This window comes from Xyrauchen texanus, chromosome 18, assembly GCF_025860055.1.
Source record: "Xyrauchen texanus isolate HMW12.3.18 chromosome 18, RBS_HiC_50CHRs, whole genome shotgun sequence".
Taxonomy (NCBI): Eukaryota; Metazoa; Chordata; class Actinopteri; order Cypriniformes; family Catostomidae; genus Xyrauchen; species Xyrauchen texanus.
The window spans coordinates 9,158,145-9,182,736 of record NC_068293.1 but is presented as its reverse complement, the minus strand read 5'-3'; the positions used below and the strand labels follow the sequence as shown (position 1 = coordinate 9,182,736).

At 39.7% G+C, this 24,592-nt stretch overlaps 1 protein-coding gene across 1 annotated transcript in view; it reads left to right on the top strand.

Annotated features, from left to right (window-relative positions):
• LOC127659315 (E3 ubiquitin-protein ligase MYCBP2-like) overlaps window positions 1-24,592 on the top strand; it is a 171,533-nt gene that overhangs the window by 73,350 nt on the left and 73,591 nt on the right. The window contains 21 exon segments of the mRNA XM_052149082.1: window positions 259-376; window positions 479-683; window positions 768-921; window positions 1,208-1,355; window positions 1,357-1,381; window positions 2,060-2,185; window positions 2,292-2,419; window positions 2,518-2,609; window positions 8,963-9,097; window positions 9,190-9,273; window positions 9,363-9,459; window positions 9,993-10,185; window positions 13,569-13,843; window positions 16,501-16,722; window positions 17,042-17,233; window positions 19,907-20,113; window positions 21,454-21,591; window positions 21,682-21,860; window positions 23,604-23,746; window positions 23,841-23,941; window positions 24,025-24,243. Coding sequence (XP_052005042.1) covers window positions 259-376; window positions 479-683; window positions 768-921; window positions 1,208-1,355; window positions 1,357-1,381; window positions 2,060-2,185; window positions 2,292-2,419; window positions 2,518-2,609; window positions 8,963-9,097; window positions 9,190-9,273; window positions 9,363-9,459; window positions 9,993-10,185; window positions 13,569-13,843; window positions 16,501-16,722; window positions 17,042-17,233; window positions 19,907-20,113; window positions 21,454-21,591; window positions 21,682-21,860; window positions 23,604-23,746; window positions 23,841-23,941; window positions 24,025-24,243 — 3,181 coding nt within the window.

Sequence of the window (24,592 nt, the reverse complement as noted above, 5' to 3'; positions counted from 1 at the left end):
TTATTATTGGGATTTTGGTTGCACAATAAACAGCAAAACAAAGCAGCAATATTAATTTCAGACTTGTTACATTTATGACTGTGCCTGTCACAGTAAGTAGAGACTAAGAATTTTGTTTAACTTTCGGTAAATACTTTTGAAAATCTATCGGCCGATTAATCAGTTATCAGCTTTCCATCCACTGCTTAGTTATCGGTATTGGCAAATTCGACCACTGTTTGCTAATATATGGCTCATTTGTTTTTTCTCTGCACCCAGGGGGTCTCCCACTCTGGTTCAGGCTCTGTCTGGCCCTAGTACTCAGGTGACAGCTGGCAGTAACCACACTGCAGTGCTTCTCATGGATGGGCAAGTCTTCACTTTTGGGAGTTTCTCGGTGAGTTAGCTATTTTTCCCCCCAAATCAAACTACTTTAGGTTTTTTATACATTGGCCGTTGGTTGAGAACCTGAAGATATAACTTTTGTTTACCTCAACAGAAAGGGCAGTTAGGGCGACCCATTCTAGACATGCCCTACTGGAACGCCAAACCCTCTCCAATGCCCAACGTTGGCGCCAAGTACGGTCGCAAGGCCACTTGGATTGGAGCCAGTGGAGATCAGACCTTCCTTAGAATCGACGAGGCGCTCATCAACACCCACGTCCTGGCCACATCTGAGATTTTTGCCAGCAAACACATAATTGGTACTTTCTCATGCTTGACGAGGTCTTTGCGTAAAGCTGCTCTCATCATTTCCTTTGACTGTTGACACCCTTTCTGTTCTCTAGGTTTGGTTCCCACATCTGTATCAGAGCCTCCTCCCTTCAAATGCCTTCTGATCAACAAACTGGATGGGAGCTGCCGCACCTTCAATGACTCGGAGCAGGAGGATCTGCAGGGATTCGGCCTCTGTTTGGACCCTGTGTATGATGTCATCTGGAGGTAAGGCTCATGGAGTCAGGATGTCATTAGGTCATTGTTCGTGCCTTAAAACAATGTACATATATTCTCATGGTCATTGAAATGCTTCCAGTGGTCTACGTTTGTTCAACAGTCATAACACATTTTTTTAAAGGAATAGTTCACTCAAAAATAAAATAGTCATCAGTTACTCACCCTCATGTCTTTCTGATCCTGTATTTTCTTTCTTCCAAACACAAAAGGATAATATGGTAATAATTTGAGCATAATAGTTCGTCTTGTCTTAACAAGCTATCTTATCTTCCAGGTTCCTACCAGCTACACGTGAGATGTGTTGCTATAACGCAGTGATTGCAGATGCCCGTGTGCCCCCTGCCTCAGACATTCAAGCCCTCTGCAGCATCCTCAGTCCTGAGCTGGCTCTTCCCTCGGGCTCTCACGCCACCACTACCCGGCTCCCATGGAGCTCTGCACATCCTGGGTACGACATCATCCAATGACTGTCACTCACTGCACCTTCACAGCACTCTCTTTTGAACCACAACACAAAGTGCAACAACTGTTGTCCAACATGTACATATCCCTAATTGTGACCAATCGCTGACTTGTTTGTTGAGTCATCAGTAATGGTGCTACAAAACTAACTTCCCATTGTAATATAACGATAAAACAGTGATAGGGTACTGGGTAGCTCCGAGAGTACTGATGCTGACTAGCACCCCTTGAAACGCGGGTTCGAATCCAGGGCATGCTGCTTGACTCCAGTCAGGTCTCCTAAGCAACTAAATTGGCCCTGTTGCTAGTGTGGGTAGAGTCACATGGGGTAACCTCCTCATGGTTATATGCTATAATGTGGTTCTCGCTCTCGGTGGGTTGCGTGGAGAGTTGTGCGTTGAGTGTGAAGCCTTAACTCGCGGTATGTCTCCGCGGTAACATGCTCAACAAGCCACGTGATAAGATGCGTGGATTGACGGTCTCGGTTTAGTCGATTCTCCCATGCGCTGCGCATGCGAGTGCTGTTTGAATGATGGATGGAGCTTCCGCTTATCTAGAGCATTCCAAATCCCTCTCTTTTGAGACTCTATTTCAGTTAGGATGGAACAGACTCATAAGGTCTCAGTTGTGATTGGTTAATTTAAATGCTTTGCTCTGTGTGCAGGTTGTCTTGACACACTGGCTGCTATGCAGGAGCTAAAGATGGGTGTGGCCAGTGCTGAGGAAGACACACAAGCTGTGATGAAGGTCTACTCTAAAGAGGACTACAGTGTGGTCAACCGCTTTGAGAGTAAGATTGAACAAAAACACATGTATTCTTATGACACAGCTATTATAACCGTGCTGAACATGTGAGGTTGTGTATGATTAACATTTTGCTCAATTTGTGTTTGCAGGTCATGGAGGTGGCTGGGGTTACTCTGCACACTCTGTCGAGGCCATCCGCTTTTGCGCTGATGCTGACATCTTATTAGGGGGTTTGGGTCTTTTTGGTGGCCGAGGGGAGTACACGGCAAAGATCAAGGTCAGATGCTATCTCAGTGTCTACTTTTCACACTAAGCACTTTTCATTCTCATGTTTGTTTGTGAAGTTGTGTTTGACATCTGCGTTTGACTTTGCAGCTGTTTGAGCTGGGCCCTGATGGAGGAGACCATGAGACCGATGGAGACCTACTGGCTGAAACCGATGTTCTGGCCTACGACTGTGCTGCTAGGTATGCCTCGTAGAAGACTTGTTAAGCCTTGCCTCATTTCACGAGGATGGATTATTTATGATTAATTATTGGCTTCATTCACACCGCAGCTGAAAGTGGCCCAAATCAGATTTCTTTCACTCACATTTGACACCAAATCTGATCTGGACCGCCTTCATATGTGGGAAAAAAATGTCCCGTTTCAGTGTGAACATCCAGGTCAGATTTAATGTGATTTTTACATTACTCTAACTCAACATTTGTCATTTGCGCACTTGATTTCATAAATTGGCGTTTTATTGTTTAAAACTTTGAATTGCGAGTCATATATAGAGGTCGACCGATTAATCAAATTTTTTTACATAATCGGCATCGGCCAATATCCAAGTATATCAAGACGATTATTAGGCAGGTGCATCTGTGGGCAGCCTACTGTGAAAAGAAAAAACTGAAATATCACATTGACATAAGTATTCAGACCCTTTTCTATGACACTTGAAATTTAGCTCAGTTGCATCCCATTTCTCTGGATCATCTTTGAGATGATTCTACACTTTGATTGGAGTCCATCTGTGGCAAATTCAATTGATTGGACAAGATTTGGAAAGGCGCACACCTGTCTAATACAGTTGAAGTCAGACTTTTACAGACACTTTAGACAAATACATTTAAACTCTGTTTCTTCACAATTCCTGACATTTAATCATAGAAAACATTCCCTGTTTTACATCAGTTAGGATCACTACTTTATTTAAAAAATATTAAATGTAAGAATAATAGTAGAGAGAATTATTTATTTCAGCATTTATTTATTTCATCACATTTCCAGTGGGTCAGAAGTTTACATGCACTTTGTTAGTATTTGGTAGCATTAGCTTTTATATTGTTAAACTTGGTCAAACATTTTGTGTAGCCTTCCACAAGCTTCTTACAATAAGTAGCTGGAATTTTGGCGCATTCCTCCAGACAGAACTGGTGTAACCGAGTCAGGTTTGTGGGCCTCCTTGCTCGCACACTTTTTCAATTGTACCCACAAATTTTCTACTGGATTGAGGTCAGGGCTTTGTGATGGCCTCTCCAATACCTTGACTTTGTTGTCCTTAAGCCATTTTGTCACAACTTTGGAGGTATGCTTGGTGTCATTGTCCATTTGGAAGTCCATGAGATGTTGTTTCAATATATCCACATCATTTTCCTTCCTCATGATACCATTCATTTTGAGAAGTGCACCAGTACCTCCTTCAGCCAAGCACCCCCACAACATTATACTGCCACACCATGCGTCACGGTTGGTGTTCTTCGGCTTGCAAGTCTCACCCTTTTTCGTCCAAACATAACAATGGTCATTATGGCCAAACAGTTCAATCTTTGTTTCATCAGACCAGAGGATATTTCTCCAAAATGATCTTTGTCCCCATGTGAACTTGCAAACTGTAATCTGGCTTTTTATGGCGGTTTTGGTGCAGTAGCTTCTTCCTTGCTATGTCGATAGAGGACTCGTTTGTCTGTGGATATAGATACTTGTCTGCCTGTTTCCTCCAGCATCTTCACAAGGTCCTTTGCTTTTGTTCTGGAATTGATTTGCACTTTTTGCACCAAACTCCGTTCTCTAGGAGAAAGAATGTGTCTCCTTCCTGAGCGGAATGATGGCTGCATGGTCCCATGGTGTTAACACTTGCGTATTATTGTTTGTACAGATGAACGTGGTGCCTTCAGGCATTTGGAAATTGCTATCATGTATGAACCAGACTTGTGGAGGTCCACATTTTTGTTTCTGATTGGCTGATTTCTTATAATTTTCCCATGATATCAAGCAAAGAGGCACTGAGTTTTGAAGGTAGGCCTTAAAATACATCCACAGGCACACCTCCTATCAGAAGCTAATTGGCTAATTGACTAAAGGCTTCACATCCATCATTTTCTGGAATTTTTCAAGCTGTTTAAAGGCACAATAAACTTAGTGAATGTAAACTTCTGACCCAATTAAATTGTGATATGGTCAAATAAAAGTGTCTGTAAACAATTGTTGGGAAAATGAATTGTCATGCACAAGTAGATGTCCTAAATGACTTGCCCAAACTATAGTTTACTAATATAAAATCTGTGGAGTGGTTAAATGAGTTTTAATGAATTAAACCTAAGTGTATGTAAACTTCTGACTTCAACTGCATAAGGTCTCACAGCAGAAAATGCATATCAGAGCAAAAACCAAGCCATGAATTCAAAGGATTTGCCTGCAGAGCTCAGAGACAGGAATTTTTCGATGCACAAATCTGGAGAAGGATTAAAAAATATTCAGCTGCATTGAAGGTTCTCAAGAGCACAGTGGCCTCCATAATTCTTAAATGGAAGAAGTTTGGAACAACCTGGACTCTTAGAGATGGCTGCCCTGCCAAACTGAACAACTGGGGGAGAAGGGCCTTGGTAAGAGAGGGTCTTGGTAACCAAGAACCCGATGGTAACTCTGTTGAGCTCCAGAGATCATGTGTGGAGTGGGGAGAAACATGCAGAAGGACAACTACCACTGCAACAAGCCACCTATCTGGTCTTTATCATAGAGTGGCCAAATGGAAGCCATGCAAGACACATGAAAGCCCGCTTGGAATTAGTAAAAAAGCACCTAAAGGACTCTCAGACTGTGAGAAACCAGATTCGCTGGTCTGATGAAATTGAACAGTTTGGCCTCAATTCCAAGCGTCATGTCTGGAGGAAACCAGGCAACGTTCATCACCTGCGCAATACCATCCTAACGGTGAAGCATGGTGGTGGTAGCATCATGCTCTGGGGGTGTTTTTCAGTGGCAGGGACTGGGGGACTGGTCAGGATTGAAGGAAAGCTGAACGCAGCAAAATACAGAGATATCCTTAATGAAAACCTGGTCCAGAGCACCAGGACCTCCGACCGGGCTGAAGGTTTACCTTCTAACAGGACAATGACCCTAAGCACACAGCCAAGACAGCAAGAGTGGCTTAGTGACAACTCTGTCAATGTTCTTGAGTGACCCAGCCAAAGCCCAGACTTGAACCCAATCTAACATCTCTGGAGAGACCTGAAAATGTCTGTCCCCATCCCACCTGACAGAGTTGAGAGGATCTGCAGAGAAGAATGGCACAAAATCCCCAAATCCTGGTGTGCATAGCTTGTTGCATCATACCCAAATAGACTTGAGGCTGTAATCGCTGCCAAAAGTGCTTCAAGTAAGGTACTGTGTTAGGGGTCTGAATTCTTATGTCAATGTGGTATTTAAGTTTTTTTCTTTTTAAAATGTTTGCCAAACATCTGGCTTTTGCTTTGTCATTATGGGGTATGGAGTGTAGATTGATGTGGGAATAGCCGCATAAGGCTGCAACATAAAACATTTTTTAAAACATTAAGGGATCTGAATACTTTATGAATGCACTGTATATGTTATGCCGTTTTTCCTGCTGTCCTTTTGATTTTATGTTGTGTTTCACTCTGAAGTTAAATAACACTCTTGAGCTTCAATAATATTTAAATGGCACCATACAAAGGCAAATTTCTTGATTTAAAAACCCAATATCCATCAAGAGGGTCATTCTCAATTACTTGCTGACATTTTAATATGCATTATGTGTTCTATCTACATAAATAAAATGGCTAATTACGTTTTTAAATGTAATTTAATTCCTTATTCATATTCTAATGATGAACTTGCCAGAGTTTGTTATACTCATGCTCAGGGAGTGTCTTACGCATGTGGGTCAAATAACGAGCATTGGCTGTTCTGACCATTACCTTATATGGGCTACATTTAAAATGTCATGTGAGAAGCCTAAAAAAAATTACTGATTTGAGCTGGAAATCAGAGTTGGGTCACCAGCCGGCATTTGAACGGAGACATAGACAGACCTGGATTGAATCTGGAGTAGGAATAGTTTTTTACTGAATATTAATACCATGTGGGCTACATATTATGAGCGTGTACATACAGTATACAGTACTGTGCAAAACTCTCATTAGATGTTTCACAAAAACATTTGTCCTATATCGGTTATTTTATGTCTTCTTTAGTGTGCCAATGGGAAATATCAAATTTAGTTGTCCAAACATTCCCTTTGGAAATAGAATAGAATTAGAACAAAGATGACTGCAACAGATGGGATGGCCCACACAGAGCCCAGATCTCATCTTCATTGAGTCAGTCTGGGATTGCATGAAGAAACAGAAGCGAATGAGACAGCATAAAAGATAGAAGAACTTTGGCAAGTTCTACAAGATGCTTGGAGCAACCGATCTGCCAACAACCTTGAAAAACTACAGTATGCGCAAATGTAACTAGGAGAATTGGTGCTGTTTTAAAGGCATAGGGTGCTCACACGAAATATTGATTTAGCTTTTTATGTTTATTGTGCTTTCTATGAAGTTAATTGATAAATAAAAATAATTTATGGCATTCATTTTGAAAACATCCTCACTATGCAACATTTTTCACAAATGCCTAAAATGTTTGTATATACAGTATATTTTTTTATAGCAGATACTGTTCTCTGGAGACTAGGAGGGGTGATGGCTGATATAATGCATATACAGTTTATAATTCAATTAAATGATAGCAAATGAATGCACTTAAAATTGCCAGATTTAAATAAACACCTATTTTACGTTAGGTAGAGTGACCACTTCTATTTATCGCTCATTTCATCTAAAAACTGGCAGAAATACTGTATAGGCATCAAAAGGCTTTTGAATATACATTTAGTCATTTAGCAGACACTTCTAGCCAAAGTTACTTGATTGAGGAACATAAGCAATTTGTCATACAAATGTCAACAATATCTGCAATATCAGTTATCAAAGTGTAGATGCTAGGTCAGAAGAAAGAGAAGGATTTTTTTTATTGTTAAATAGTTAGTGCATATAGTGTGGATTGGTTAAGTGCTTGGAAGCTCATTCTAACACAGAGGAACAGAGAAAATAAATGTTATGTGAAAAATATGTTTTGCCTCTTTGTGATAGGACCACCAGGCACTGTTGATTCATTGAGCTGTTCCTTCGGTTGTCCAAAATACCATAGTCAAAGACTTGAATTTAATGTGGGCAGCCAGTGGAGTTAAATGAGTGGGGTGACATGAGTCCTCTGGCTGATTGAAGACCAGATGTGCTGCTGTGTTCTGGATCATCTGCAGTGGCTTAATTGTTCTAGATGGAAGGCTGGCCAACAGGGCATTACAGTAGCCCAGTCTTGAAATGACCAGGGCCTGTATTCACAAAATATCTAACTCCACTACTTTAAGGCTAAAGTAGCTCCTAATGTGGACATTTTGGGCAAATTTTAAAAATTATGGACGTGTCACTCCTAATTTTAGGATTTGTAAAATTTTCATCTAAGAGTTATTCATGAAGCATTTTAACACTAAAAGTAGCTTCTAAACCCAGGTCAGCTTAGAGGTCCTCTTGAGGACTTCTGGCCACTTGTAAAATGAGTCTGTGTAGCGTGAATGACTTGGGAATTTCTGTCATCCTTCAGCAGAATCATCTATCAAACTAAATATGCCCTCTCCTGACCGTACATCATCCGACAATTCATTGTGTATGTATTCTCATGGATGCGCGGAAAAAAGAAAAAAAGGCGGCATTCACGGCCATCGCGGGGCTCCCCATTGTAGTTGATACAGTGGAGGGGATGCACGCTTGCTTCATTGCATCAACACAAGATGAAGAAATATCATCAACCGAAAAAATGTCTGTCTGTCTTTTATATATACTGTATCCTGCTATCTGTCTGAGGAATTTGCTAACAAAAGCGTTTCCTTGTCTACCAGTCACTTTGGATGATTTAAAAGAGCGCGATCATAAAATGTGACATCATCCATAGCAACGAGGTCAACTCTGCCTTACTCTTACATTAAGAGCTTGGACCAGGAGCTGTTCAGCATATGGTTAGACAGGAATGGTCTTATTTTCCTGATGTTGCAAATCTGCAAGACCGGGTAGTTGATATGTCTGCCATGAACTTAATCTGGTCATCCTCTACCACTCCCAAATTCCGGGCTGTCTTGGTTGGTGTTAGCGTAGTTGAACCAAGATGAATAGAGAGGTTGTGGTCAACAGACAGGTTGTCTTGGCAAGGTTGAGCTGAAGGTGGCTTTCCTTCGTCCATGTGCCTAAATGATCGGTCTGAGAGATATATTGTAGATCGTGAAGTGGAGGGGTCCAAGCACTGATCCCTGAGTAACACCATTGGTCAGCTGGTGTGACTTAGACACTTCTCCTCTCCAGATTACCTTGAAGGATCTGCCTGTGATGTATGACTCAAACCATCTGAGCGCAGTTCCTGTGATGGACAGGATGTCAAATATGTGGTTGTTAGAGACTGATATAATGATTTGTTATGGTTTGTTTTGTGTATGCAGGGAGAAGTATGCCATGATGTTTGATGAGCCTGTGCTACTTCAGTTGGGCTGGTGGTATGTGGCGTGGGCTCGTGTGTCTGGACCCAGCAGTGACTGCGGCTCGCACGGCCAGGCAACCATCACCACTGACGATAGGTACAAAAACCTCAACATTTGACTAGTGTGATTATTAAAGCATGAATATTCTAGAAGCCAACAATGATCATGGTAAATTATTTCTCCTGCAGTGTGGTCTTTCAATTCAAGAGCTCCAAAAAATCAAACAATGGTACTGATGTGAATGCTGGACAGATACCTCAACTACTGTACAGGTAAAGGAGGAGTTTTTGTTATGTGCTGGCTGTTCAGGAAACGAGGTATTCTTTCTTCCACTCACTTGTTTGGTTGTGATTTTTTCCAGATTGCCCTCTAATGATGGGAATACATCCAAAGGAAAGCAGCAGAGCAGTGAGCCTGTGCACATCCTGAAGCGATCTTTCGCCAGGACTGTCTCTGTGGTATGTGTGTCCAAAGTAAATAAGTGTGAATTATTTCAATGATTTATCAGATTTTGGGTCTGTTCCAAAACTTGGTGAGCTGCCTTACTGTTTCCTGCCTACATAGGCAGCTGTCTTCTATATGGATTATAAGTATATTTATAATCTAAATTTATCTCACTTCATTGCCATCTTAGATTTATTTTTCCACCCAGCTCATCACCGTGCATTTTACATATGATGCTACCTTAGAATTTGGCCAAAACAAGATATCTTAAGAGGCAGCATAATTAAGATACCAACATTTTAGAACAGCCTTTGCATCGGGAGCGTGCCTATGATGTCGTAAAATGCTGCCTCTGGAGGACGCTCACTAGGTTTTGGAACAGACCATTTATTTCCTGTACATTATTGAAAAAAAAGGATGTTATTATATGTCTTGCTTATAGAAGGCGATACAAAAACATATGTAAATGTATGAGTTACTGTATGATATACATTACAGATCTTCAGTTCATTTGCCAGTTGTGTGTGTGTGTGTGTTCTTGTGTCAGGAGTGTTTTGAGTCTCTGCTGAGTATCCTGCACTGGAGCTGGACCACGCTGGTATTGGGTGTGGAGGAACTCAGAGGACTAAAGGGTTTCCAGTACACGGCCACCCTTCTGGACTTAGAGAGGCTACGCTTTGTGGGCACTTGCTGCCTGCGACTGTTGCGTGTCTACATCTGCGAGATCTTCCCCATTTCTGGTATTTTGTATTCTCTGTTAAATTTAACATCAAGAAAGGTCTCTACTAGAGGTAGACCTATGTATCTGTTTTAATGATTAATTGGTGCAGATAGTTGCTTTTTGGAACTTTTGGTTATCTGAAAACATCTTTCTATTCATTGTGTCTTTTGAATAATAATATTCCTAATTCCTCATTAAACCTCATTTGGTTAAATATATAGGCTATAAAAAGCTTAACTTTGTAAACGCTTTAATGTAGAGCATTGTAAAAGAGCCAAGTCTCCATCAGTTTTTTCCTTCTGGTAATTATTGATTGGGATTGGAGTAGCACAACAAACTGCATTTACTTTAAATGTCTGTAATTAGCCACTGCCTGGTAATATTTCATATTTCTCTCAACAGTTCAGCATCCTTTCACTACATGTTGGGAGTAAAAGTTTGGTGTCCAAAGTTGAGATCCATCTAAACCATTTGTCATTGACAATGTATCTTCTAAGCTATAAATTCCTCTTTAGTTTTGGTACAGTTAGATGTAGTATGTTAGCTTCATAATAAAATTGGATCAACATAAACAAGGTTTCTGCCTCACAGCACATTAGCTTCACAATAAATTGTATCAGAGTCAGAGGTCTGGGCTGTCTCTAGGTCAGTCTGTCTCCCCATTCTGCTGGTGGTGTGGGTGCTTTTATGCCACTCTCCCCGTGCTCACTGGAATTAGAGACAGGTGTTAGGCATAATGTAGCTCAGGTGTAAGTGTCTCTCTCTCTCTCTCTCTCTCTCTCTCTCTCTCTCTCTCTCTCTCTCTCTCTCTCTCTCGCTCTCGCTCTCTCTACGGATAGGCACCTTACCACACCCCTGCTGCCACATTGTAATAAGACAAATTAGGCATTGTAACAATAATCACACATACAACACACACACACATATATATATATATATATATATATATATATATATATATATATACACACACACACACACACATATTGATTGAATAATTTTTTAAAGCTAAAATGTGCCCAAAGTGATGAAAAGTTACAGATAAATAGCATTATCGTATCACGACATATGTATTGTGATGCGTATCGTATTTTGAGGTGGCTTATTATTGGGTGTTTGGTTGCACAATAAACTGCATCTGGGATTTGTATTAATTTAATTTCAAAATCCACTATCGGGTGGTAATGAAAAAGCAATTAAAATAACAAAGTGGTCAAAATGTTTTATTAACCACCTTTCATTGCCATCACACAAGTATCTATCTACAACAACGGGTGGAAAATTGCTTATACAAATTAAGATCTATAGACAGTTATAAATGTAAACAATAATAATGATAATTGAAATTTAAATCAATTTTATTTTCAAGGTGTATTGTATTATGATTTGTGAACCTGCAGAGTTGGGTTCACAATGCATGTTAAGCTCGAATTGTTCCGTGAAAATAAAGCGAACTAAACTCCGAGAACATCCTGAGAATGTCTTTGGTCATTTGCAGCATTCTCATAAACGGAGAAATAGAGTGAATTCTTTACATGCGTGTGTTCCACGAGACATGCTTGGGCTTCACACCTCTGAACAAACAGCGAATCAGACACGTGCATCAACAGCTTTTCTGTTGTGTGTTCTTAAAAATAGAATAAAGATTGTTTCTTCAAGCTCATGCCTTTTGTGTCTAATAGCATTTCTTGTCATGTCACTCCGAGACGTTTTGCAGGTTGCCCGCCACAGTGCCGGATAGATGAGCAAAGTTGCCAGCCATGCACATGAAATAGACAAACTGCATTTGGCGGGTTGCAACTTGTAGGAGCTCTACGGTTTTGTCATTTCTCTTTATTGTTGAACAGTGTCTGTCAATGAGCACCGATATTGGCATTGGGATATTTGTCAGACCACGACAGTATCAGATTTCATCTTCGTGTCCTAGTTTGCGACAAAAGCGTACTCCCTTGTCTTGCTAGTGTGAAGAATAATGAAGTGGGTGCAACGTTTTCAGTGTTGGAACAGTGCTATAAAAAGAAAGATGTACATTCATGGCACACACACCACAATTGATTAATGATTAATCAATTAATTGATTGTTAATTCTAGACTTGGGATTTGTGCCTTTTACACGCTTCAGTAATCAAAGATTTTACTGATGATTATCGATCTATATCAGAATTTTTCTGATATAAATAGGGCTTCTCATTGCACAATAGTCTGAAGAAGAACTGCTCAAAATTCTGCTGCATTACAGAGCGCAACTCGCATATTATCACAGAACATAGATTATTTGCTCTCACTGGATGATATACTGTATATTGTGTATATGTATCTTTCATTTGCCTACACAATGTATTTTCAGTTACAAGTATGTCTTTTTGTGGTTTGACCGCTTGAATGAAACCTATTCAAGTATACATACAGAGGTATTGCATAATAAATGTCGCCATTAAGTTTGCGCCGTTACATCGCTTTCATACACTAACCTATAAAATCATCAACGTCACTTTGTTAATTCTTAAAGAAATACGAAATCCTTCGTAACTTTAGTGTGTATGGTGACTAGATTCACAATTTGGACTACCATGTGCACCGCAACGACACATCCTGTGTGTGATATGCCTTGTCATACCACCAACGCAGTGCATCTCGTTCATGTGCAACTGGCTTCATTAAATGTTATATTACCCCCTTGTGGTCTCCCAAAGTTATTACACCATATTACATTAAACAGAAGTCCAACTGACAGTGATATGGAAAGCACACAAATTAGGCTTCTAATTTAAATGTCAGCTAATGTTAATATATTGTTGCCTCAAAAATGTTTTGAGAAAGTAACGTGCCAATCAGTAAGTGATGTATCGATATTTTATTACATTTAATGGAGTAACTTTACCCTGTAAATGTGTGTGATTGATTATTTGTTACTTTGGGGCTTGCTGTAGAGAGTGTATGCTAATATGCAGCTTCAGTGAGAAGAATAACATTTGCATTTTATGGCTGAAAGTTTGGCTAGTGGGACACTAGATGAAGTGACATTGTTAGGAAGGTTGAGCACTGCTTTCACTTTCCTGACACTGTGCTAGTAGGCCTTGTCACCTGCTCTCATTGTTATATACGGAATTGGTGCTGTCATGGGACTGTCAATGTCACAAGTGGAGTTATAGATGCGACAAAACATAATATATAGTCTTTGAAAGATTTGATGCCAGTGAGCTGACCAAATTTGACAAATCTGGTACATTGTAAACATTACTTTTTTTTCCCCCAAGTCAGACTTTTTAAAAAAATAAAATAAATAAAAACCAAGCCAGCCAATCATAGTATAGCTTGCCAGATTTAAAATCTTTGTGCGCAGTATTGCAATATGAGCCGAATTAAGCCTTATTGTCGCTGCCTGCATCTTATCCCATCTAGCCAGCACCAAAGCAGTTGTGGAGGAATCCAGCAAGCTGGCGGAGTGTGTAGGAAAGACCCGCAGCCTCCTGAAGAAAATTCTGTCAGAGGGGATGGACAACTGCCTGACTAAGCTGGACAATGACCCACAGGGATATCTGAGTCAGCCCCTCACGCTGCTGGAGGCCGTGCTGCAAGAGTGCCACAACACCTTCACTACATGCTTCCACTCATTCTACCCCACGCCTTCTCTGCAGTGGGCCTGCCTCTGTGATTTGCTCAACTGCCTTGACCAGGTAATCACTCTGAAGCATAACACAGAAACAGGAGTTTGACCTTGTTGTTTGTAAGTGGCCCTAAATCAGCACAGGGCTGATGCTGCCTCATTTCAACCTGTCTATAAATAAGTGTTTTTGTGGAGGTGGTCAGATGCAAATATCTACGACAGTGTGACATCACAATGTGGAGGAATTCAAGAATGAGTTGTTTTGACACCTTGGTTTCATCAAATGCTCTTTTTGCAGTGAAGAAGTTTTGAGTTCTGAAATTTACAGTATGTTGTTATAGTACAATAACTCTTATAGTGAAAAGATCAAGGACATTTTGATTCCTCATGTCATGACCCCTCTAATGATTTTTGACATTTTCATTTTGCAGTCAATCCCAAGTTTATTTAATTGCCCTATTCTTCAATAACAGTTCATTTGCATAGCTTGAATCATATTTTGACTGGTTAACAAGCAGTCGTACGCTGATATTAGCCTCACATTCACAGTCCATAGCATGGTGAAATTTGACGCTCACACATAAATGCATTGAGGTTCAGATCGCCGGAAACCCATCCAAATGGTCTAAGACATCTTGTGCATGTTTACATACACAACAATTAAAAATAGTGCAAATGGGCGCAAGAACAGCTGAAAGAAACTGAATGACTGAATCTTCTTTTCTGAGTTGAAATACATGTTATATGCAAAAAAAAATAATATATATATATATATATATATATATATATATATATATATATATATATATATATTTATTTTTTAAATAGTCCAGATGGGTCCCCTTTGGTGTTCAGGAATAGTTGGTCCCACTAGGCCTGTCTGTCCTGATCTCTCCCTCTCTGCACCAGTGGACATGACCAAGGGTGTGATGACGCATGTTGTGGGGCGTGTAAATACAACTGATTAATGCGTGTTGTGACGCCACGAACACAGTTTTCAATACGAGACGTTTCAGAAGGGTGGGAACGATAAATGCTCTTTTTAGACTGGGGAGAAATTTATCGTTCTGAAATGTACAATATATTATTATAGTACAGTACCTCTTATGTCTTAATATCAAGGAATATTAGATTAGCCCTTTTATGACCCCTTTAAATGTCTTGCATTTTTTTATGCATTTACCAATTCTGACATTACATTCCTACATTTATTCATTGTGAGCTGAACATTGTTTGGAATAGGGCAGAACTTGAGCAATGTCTCTGGGATCATTACACTAACGCACACACCATAAACACACACACAACAGCGATTCCGTGTCAGTGACCGAGTAATGGAGAAGGGACCTTTTAACCGTAATTATTTTGTACAAATCAAACCCAGATAGAACAAAAATTAAGCACTTTAAATTGAATTGCCACAGAAGCACGTGAAGTCTTAACTATCACCTACAAGTCAAACAAGATTTATGGCCATGATGAGGGACCATTGCGTCTGGCTGGCTTGTTGGAGTACTCCCGAAATAAGTCTGGTGACACGCCACTGATAATTCATACAATTTGAACTTTGACCCAGTTGATACTGATGTCGAAGGATCATCTAATATTTACCGGAGTATTCGTATGAAGTATTGCGTGGCCTGTTAACGCCCTGATGCGGATCATGTGAATGCAGCTTTTCCATTTGCCCTATCAAATGTAATAGCCACAGCCTGTCAACCGATTAATATTGTGGGGTGCATGAGGGTTTAAAGATGTAATGCACATTACAATGAATACGCAACCAATGGGGACTAGTTCTTTCAATCTGTCAACCTCCCACTTAGACTTTGGGGAACTTTAACGTTACTTGAATTGGTGCTGTTTTAGTGTATTTCTGTTTTTATACTGTTGTTTGGAAAATGTTAATATACAGTATTGTTTTTCTTTTATAAGAAGGAACTAAATGCATTTTGACAGGAAAATAAAATATATATATGTTAAAATTTCAGCACTTCTTTAACTGAAATATCATGCGATTAAGTACATTTAATATTTTAATCCAATGACAGCACTAATAAAAACATTTCATGTATTAAAATAATAGTTTCAAATTAATACAGTAAATAAAATCTTGTATTAAATGTATGAGAATCTAATCAGAATTACCATTGAGAATAATGGGAATTACACATCTGGATGCATCACGATAATGAGAAATTTGGGAGAAATGTGCTAATTTGTCATGGAAATAATGTTTTAAAAAAAAATCAGTTTTCAACTTCAAGTAATTTATCTGATCAATAGTTACGTCCTTTTTACTATAAATTCTCCTCCCTGCCCAGTAGGTGCGAGATGTGAGAATCGCCAGGAACAAAAGAAGAATGTTAAAGTGGAGGTTTATATTGCAAAAAGGACTTAAATAGTCTGTTTCTCACCCACACTATTATATCACTTTCTTTAATATACAGGTAAAAGTGGCTGAATTTTAGGCCAATTAGATCTCTCTGTGGGCAGGGCTACCCAGTGCAAACCTGTTGAAATAGAAACCAAGCAACTAAAAAAATGTCTTGTTGTGGTCACTGCCTCTGGTCATATCAAGCCTCTTGACAGATTTAGGTCTAATGAATTTGAGCTCTGAAATATCTCCAATGACACTAAATTAGAAAGATCCACTGAAAAAGAGATTTTTCTTTTCATTGCAAAAAGCGATGTACTGATCTTTAACATTGACATGTCGACCTGCAGGATATTCAAGAGGCAAACTTCCGCACATCGAGCAGTCGTCTGCTGGCTGCAGTGATGTCAGCACTGTGCAACACATCAGTCAGGTTGACCTCCATCTTGCCCATCGCGTACGACGGGGAGGTGCTGCTGCGCTCCATCGTCAAGCAGCTCAGCACGGAGAATGATTCTGCCCTTGCTTACCGCTTCCCCCTGCTGGTGGCACACATGGAGAAACTAAGTAATGTGAGTACTCACCCTGCCCTTTTAAATTAGGAAGACCAGATGAAAATGAAAACAATTGGGACTCGTTGGATATGTGAACGTTTTTGGTTTAATTCACAACAATCTGCATCAGAAAGGGGATTTAAGAAACATTGTTTATTTAAAATGGCTTGGATCTGGTATATGGAAACACTAAAAGTCAATCCTGTATTTTAACATATCTCATGGATTTGAAATTAATCTCAAAGCAGTCAGAATAATCAATGCATATTTCAAATTCGACATCTGTCTGTTTTAGCAGGTACACAATTCTGTTTTGTTTTTATTGTATTTTGTTTAGATGGAGGAGAATCTGATGGGCATGACGACATTCCGGGAGGTTCTAGAGAAGATGCTTGTTATTGTGGTTCTTCCAGTGAGGAAGACTCTGAGGAAGGAGGTGGAGCTATTCTCTCCTCATCTGGTGTCCAACACGTGTGGTCTGCTGGCCAGTATTGTCAGTGAACTGACCGCCTCTGCTCTCGGCTCTGAGGTTAGATATGTTAATCTCATACTGTCTCTTTCTATTTCTCTCTGTCCCACTCCCTTCTCCCTTTCTCTCTTCCTCACATACACAGCTGAGTATGTGAGTGGAGTGGAGCAACACCTCCCTGCTCAAAGCATTCTGTCTGCTTCATGCTGCTCCAACTCCACTCCTGGTTGTTTTCAAATTCGCTAAACATTTGGTCATTTTGAGTGTTATTTTTCCAATAATATTTCACAATTTCGGTCTTTCTCTCATTTTGACTTCTACTAGTGATAACGCTGTGTATAACACACGGTGGTTATTTGAATGAAATTTATATCACTTTATACTACAGTTAGTTCCAGTCCTTGAATCTGATTGGCTGAGACACATTCCATGAGTATTGATGTCTCAGAACATCAGCACTCGGTCACTTCACTGTTTTTAACACTCCGCTTGTGTTCGTAGTGTTTTTAAACTAAAGTGTAAGAGCAGTGCAGATGTGTAAAAGAGCTAGAAGTGTCTTTTCATTTTTCCCTGTGACATTAAAAATATAGATATAGATATTTGTGTCTGCGCATGTCATTCAGCGAGCGGTTTCTTTAAAGTCAGTAGTTCTTTGACTACAGCTTGAAATATAGTTAAACAAACAGCATTAGCATTAAGACTTGTCACAGCTGAAGAATCTGAAGAGTTTGTGGTCGGTGAATAGATGCATTTCTATGCCCAGCCTTATTGTTCGAAACACAGTACTCAGTCAAACAGAGGGATAGAGGAGGCGGGAATGTGTGTCACCTCCTCTCCATTCTGAACCGGTGTTTGTGTGTGTGACGGACCACTGAATATAGAGAGTGATACCACAGTGAATACATTCTGTAGGTGTAACAGTCTCAGCCAAAATAAAGTCATTTTTAACGGTCTTATAATATGCTGTCTTCGATATTCTGTTATGAGAACGATTTTGGCCCGGTGCCAGTTCACAGCGGATGTTGTTACCAGGCGTGATGCCGAAAATAGAAACCAAGCGACTGACAGAATGTCCCATAGCTCGTCACGGCTGGTTTGAACAAAAACTCTGATTAACATAGAAAAGATACATTTAATCGCATGTTGTTTACCGTAAGGTTAGGACACGCTGTGACTGTGGCTTCCTCAGCCTCTTCAGTGCCTCTTAGTTTGATTTCAGAGTACTCCGTTTCAAAAAAATAAGGCTGGGCATAGAAATGCATCTATTCTCCAAATACAAACTTTCATAAACATTTTATATTAAGTTCTATTCTATATATAAATGCATGGTTGACCAAAGGTTTCTTTAATAACTCCTGATGTAATTTTCTCAGTGAGATCGGTTTACCCTTTGTTTGCGGGAGAACAGATGCCGGTAGGCAAGCTTGATGGCATTAGCAACAGTAACCAAAAGCAGCAGGACTTATAGCGGAGGGTCAGTTCCAATCCACACCATGGAGAACAGTTAGCACATCAGTTTAAATTTTTTAGATGCATTTGTAACATTTTAGTGTGCCTTGCACATGTGAAAGAGAGCGTATTCCAAGCTCTCTCTATTTGTGATGCAAAAATACATTTCTCCTCCTGCATTTGACTTGTTTCAGAGTCGTACCACTTCTTTATGTTCATCTTTCTCACACTCAGTCTCACTTGCAGCCTGGTGGAGCATCAAGCACACAGATATCACCATACCTCCCAGCCCTATGGAACAGTATCAGAGCAGTCTTGAAGAGAACACATATGCTCTTACTCCTTGTTCTGGGCAAAATCACGAACTTCCACTCTGCAATGCTCACATACTCTGGTACACACACAAACTACCGTGTCCTTGAGTTCACATTTTGTGGAGCTTTTGTCTCCTCCTTTAATTGCATTACAGCAAGCCCACTGGAAATAAATAGCTTTCATCCGTTGGAGGTGAAATATCACCCTGTTTTACCCAGTCATCATGGAAGATTGTTATAGCTGAGTCATGGGCACAGGTGTGTACGCCACAGGACCACACTGGCCTACTGAATTCCATCTCTCAGACGGCTGAGAAAAGGCCACTGCCTGGTTGCCATAGCAACCAGTTCTGAAAAAATATGCTGGGCTCTGAAATATTTATAAATTGCTCTTTGTGCAATATCTATCATTTATGCAATGTTTTTTTTAATTTTTTTTTTTATGACTGACTGAAAAAAAAAAACAGGTTTGTGCCCTTGTAAGTATAGTTAGAATAATACAATAGCAAAAAGTACAAACAACAACAAAAATAGAGTTACAAAATGGCCATCCACTTTCATCTGTTTCGTAATAGAGGAAAAGGATTGTTTTCGGTGTTGGTTGTCATGGAAATTCCTGTTTGATTACAAAAACATCACTTGATTCAGCTTATATCTGATGCTGCCACTTGGTGGAAAATAAGTGACACTTAATCTTAAAGCCACAGTTCACCCAAAAATAAAGATTCTGTCATTGATACCCTTGTGTTGTTGCAAACCAGTATGACTTACTTTCTTCCATGGAACACAATGGAGTAATTTTGAAGAGTTAACACGTTTTTGTTTTCCTACAAATAAAGACAAATACAATACAATGCCAAAACATATTAAAACAGGCTTTAAACCTCCTTGATAATCAGTACAGAAAATGCTTCCTTTCTAAATTTAAATTCTAATACACAACTGAAACTTTTGCAATGTGGTTGTGCAGGTGGATGGGCTGAACTCCCTGCACTCTGTGAAGTCCACCCCCAACCGCTTCACTAAGACCAGCCAGGGCCGGAGCTGGAACACTGGGAACGGATCCCCAGATGCCATCTGCTTCACCATGGACAGGCCAGGGGTGGTGCTGGTGGGATTTTGTGTGTATGGAGGAGGAGGCATCCACGAGTTCGAGCTGGAGGTGCTCGCTGATGATGTGAGTCATTTTTTTATATTCATTATTGGTGTGGGGGAAGCTACTTTGAAACTTTCACCAATCAAACTACAAGCCAGTGACAATAAATGGTTCAAGGAACGAAAATGAGAACAGAGCGTAACCGAAAACAGGAACAAAATCCCTTTCAATTGTTCCAGTTTGAAAACATACTTTTTAAATGCTGGTAACCAGTTAATAACCATTTCATTTTGTTCTGCTATTATTTTATGAAACCAAAGCACAAAGGGTTTATCACAGTAAATTTTCAGTATTACACCATTTCCTGTTGCCTGAATATTAGCATAATTAGCGCTTTGATTCTGAAGGTATATGATAAATGGTAAATGGTCTGCACTTATATAGCGCCTTTTTAACCTTAACGGTATTCAAAGCGCTTTACACTGTGACTCATTCACACTCACACTTATACACCAATGGCAGCAGAGCTGCCATGCAAGGTGCTAGCCTGCCATTGGGAACAACTTGGGGTTCAGTGTCTTGCCCAAGGACACTTCGGCATGTGGAGTCATGTGGGCCAGGATTCGAACCACCAGTCCTGCGATTAGTGGCCAACCTGCTCCACCAACTGAGCCACAGCCACCCAAAAGGTGTCTCCCACCCATAGCACGGAGTATTGTCATTTCAAAAATAGCTTTATTAACCGATCTTTTGCTTAGTTCTAACCTGTTACCATTTGGAAAAGGGACTGGAGCGAAAATTGAGAAGCTACTCATATTTTAAAATGTCTAAACTAGAATGAAACTACCCTTTTGAAACAATACAAGCTAGTAATTCAAGTAGCTATATACATTGTAGTTATCTAAAGGGGGAAATTGTTGAAAATATATTCAGTAAAATCATTTATAGTATTTCAGAGCCCTATTTTTCTGGCACAGAAAAATTATGATGATTTTAAATGTGATAATTATTATAGCAACAGCACTAAATGCATCAAAACAATAGAATACACTTTAATTAATGTAACTGATGTAAAAACATAGTGATAAACAGCAGCATTTAACTAAATATTTTGCAATAAAAAAAGATCTGAAATGCTGTCAAGGGACTCAAATTTGTGAATCTTCTTTGTAGAAACTGTCAAAACTGATTCATTGGAGTCATTTACGGCAAAAGCTGTACCATTTTGAAAACTGAACTATTATCACACTACTGAAAAATGTTGATAAGCAAGTTGTGTCACTTGTAGTTAGTTTCTCCCCAACATTGTTAATTACATGATACACTTTTTGCCAGTTAGAGCTTGTGAAATAGTTGTCCCAACATCTCATGCTCTTGTTTGCCTCTGTCTTCTGTTCTGTCCATCTGTGCTGTTATATCAGGCTCAGACGGAGCACCCTGGAGATACCGCCCACTCTCACAGGTGGACGTCTCTGGAGCTGGTCAAAGGCACATACAGCACAGACGACTCCACCAGTGACATCGCTGAGATACGCCTGGACAAAGCTGTTCCTCTCAAGGTGCTGGGAATTGTAAACATTAATTACACGTGGCAGAAACTTGATTTCGCTACCAACTCACTTCCACTCTGTTTCTCTTGTTCTTTGTAGGAGAATGTGAAATATGCTGTCCGTCTGCGTAACTATGGCAGCCGCACAGCCAATGGGGATGGAGGTATGACCACCGTACAGTGCTCTGATGGCGTCACCTTCACCTTCAGTACCTGCAGCCTGAGCAGCAATGGCACTAACCAGACCAGAGGCCAAATCCCTCAAATACTCTATTACAGGTGCATTATCTATTTTACTTTGTGTACAGAGAACTGTACAGAGTAGAGGTCTGCATTCCCACAGAACTCCTGCAGGACCCGCGGGACACGATTAGATTTATTGCGGTGTGGGATTACATTTTTGAGTTGAAAGCATGAGTGGACCGTACGTCCATGAGTTTTGGGTGGGAGTGAGTGGTCAGAGGATAGCCTGAAATATGCGATTTGGATATCTTAGTTAATTGCCCTTTAGGAGAATGCCAGAGCAAAGTATGAACACAGTCATCAAAGGATGTGAAACTCAGATTAGAAATGGTCAATATAGGGTTGAGAAATCAAACTAAGTCAAGTCAGATGGGCATCATGTCACACATCATCTGATAATAGCAATTACAGAAAAATAACATGTTCTTTGTGTACATTTGTGTCTATTTGTATGGCTTTTGCCCTATGTGTAAAACAAATGCGGGGTTGCGGGAACGGGAGCGGTTGGGAAGAAAATCATTCTCAGCCAAGAGTGGATGAACATGGAGTAAAATTCAGCGGGAGCATTCGGGTGCAGGATAGAAACTTGTGGTAGCGGGTGGGTGCAGGATGGAAAAAACAGTCCCGTGCAACAAACCAAACTAATGATTGCTTGATACTAGCAACAGCACAAGATGAGAATGCGTTGTTATGTTCATTTCAAATGCAGGGATCTCGAGATGTGATTTCAAACTACGTTTATTTTGACACAGCGACCTTAAAACGGGATGTTTTTGATGTGATGCAACCAAAGTTAGACACTCCAAAAGAGTCTGTCTGATGCATTTGTACATTGACGCGTCCTTAGAAAAGCCCTTATTATAAATCTATCTCTAACAAATTAATATACAGTATATTATAATTGTTGTTATTTAAATACAACAATTTCTAATTATTTTAGCATTATATATTGAATTATTATTATTTGTTGGCTTTTATCAGCAAATATTTTTATGTGCGATTAATTGTGATTAATTCGATTAATTAATCAGCATCTAATTTAATTAATTCAATAACCAATTTTAATCGATTGACAGCCACGCTAGATACATCTACAGAGACTTTCTTTTTGGTAATTGTCATCACTCATTCAGTTACCTGTTTTTAGTAATTCATCAAATTATTTCTTAAGCGTAGCAGTGTATTGGGAAAAAGATACTAAAGAGAGAAATCTTATCCACTGAAAATATTTCTGTCAATATTTTGCATACATATTTGTTATTAATTCACAATAAAGTTACAATAAGGTTGCATTAGTTAACTCAATATTTAACATGCACTAATAATGAACAATACTATTACAACATTCAGGAATCTTGGTATGTGTAAATTACTACGTATATTAAATACATTTTTTACATTGAAAGTGCAAGTCAATGCATTGTGAACTAACACAAATGTTGATAAATGAACACTAACTAAGATCAGTAAATCCTGTAAATAAAATAATTGTTAGTCATGATAAGCTAAGGGACTGTTCACAATGAAAGCAGTTAGTCCGTTGGCTTTGAGCTGCTATGTTGGGTTTTACACGTAATCAGATCACGTTTTCCTGTAATGTAGTATTTTTTAGTAACTGCATAACAATTACAGATCTGTCGTTACTCGAGTTAGATATTATGTGATTTTTATTTGCTTGACCAGAATACATGTTCAGACATTACATATCGGATACTGTCTGCTGTATGTGTATTGGTGCATCCTTAGATTTTAGTCATGTTGATTGTGTTTGTGTTACAGGAGTGAATATGATGGTGACCTGCAGTCGCAGCTGATAAGCAAAGCCAACGAAGAGGACAAAAACTGCAGTCGAGCTCTGTCTGTGGTCAGTGTGGTTGTGCGAGCAGCAAAAGACCTTCTCCACAGGGCCTTTGCTGTAGACGGTGAGGAACCTTCCACAGATCAGCATTATTAGTATACATTTACAGATAATCTGTAGGATGTACTGATTTATTGACATCACTGATTTCTCTTCAGGCGAAGACATCCCAGAACTCCTGAGCTCCTCCAGTCTATTCTCAATGCTACTTCCACTCATTTTGGCATACATCGGTCCTGTGGCTTCCTCTTTGCCTAAGGTAAGCATGTTTATAAGTGTGTATTATCAAAAGTTTCCCGGTGACTAACGGTATTACATTTTTAATTTTGTCTCTTCCTTTAGGCTGCTGTGGAGGTGTTTGGTTTGGTGCAGGAACTTCTTCCGGCTGTTTCTGCCCTCAACCAAAAATATGCCCCTCCCGCCTTCAATCCCAACCAGTCCACAGACAGCAACACTGGGAACCAGCCAGAGCAGGGCCTATCAGCTTGCACCACCTCTAGTCATTATGCTGTCATAGAGAGTGATCACCCATACAAACAGTCTGGTGTCACTCAGTACAAGGTACAACAGTAGTTTTAATGTCCTAATATTGAGCAAAAAGAGGCGTAAATCACATGTTGACTAGGGCTGTGCAATGAAAAAATCCCTAACCCCTCATTTATTTTTCAGAGAATCCATAATTTCACCCAAACAGCTGTTGTGTTCATATAGATTAAAATTTTAAATACAGTAAAAATTTACTTAACCAAGTTCCACACAGTTTTTTGGTCATTTACAAACACAAAAATGTATCAATGTCCTTTATGCACCAATACAACAATACATAGTAACCAGATACAGTAGGTAAAGTTTGTCAAGAAAAATATTTTGGCCTGACAAAGCCTTGTCTAAAAGTTTGATGTTTGTTGGT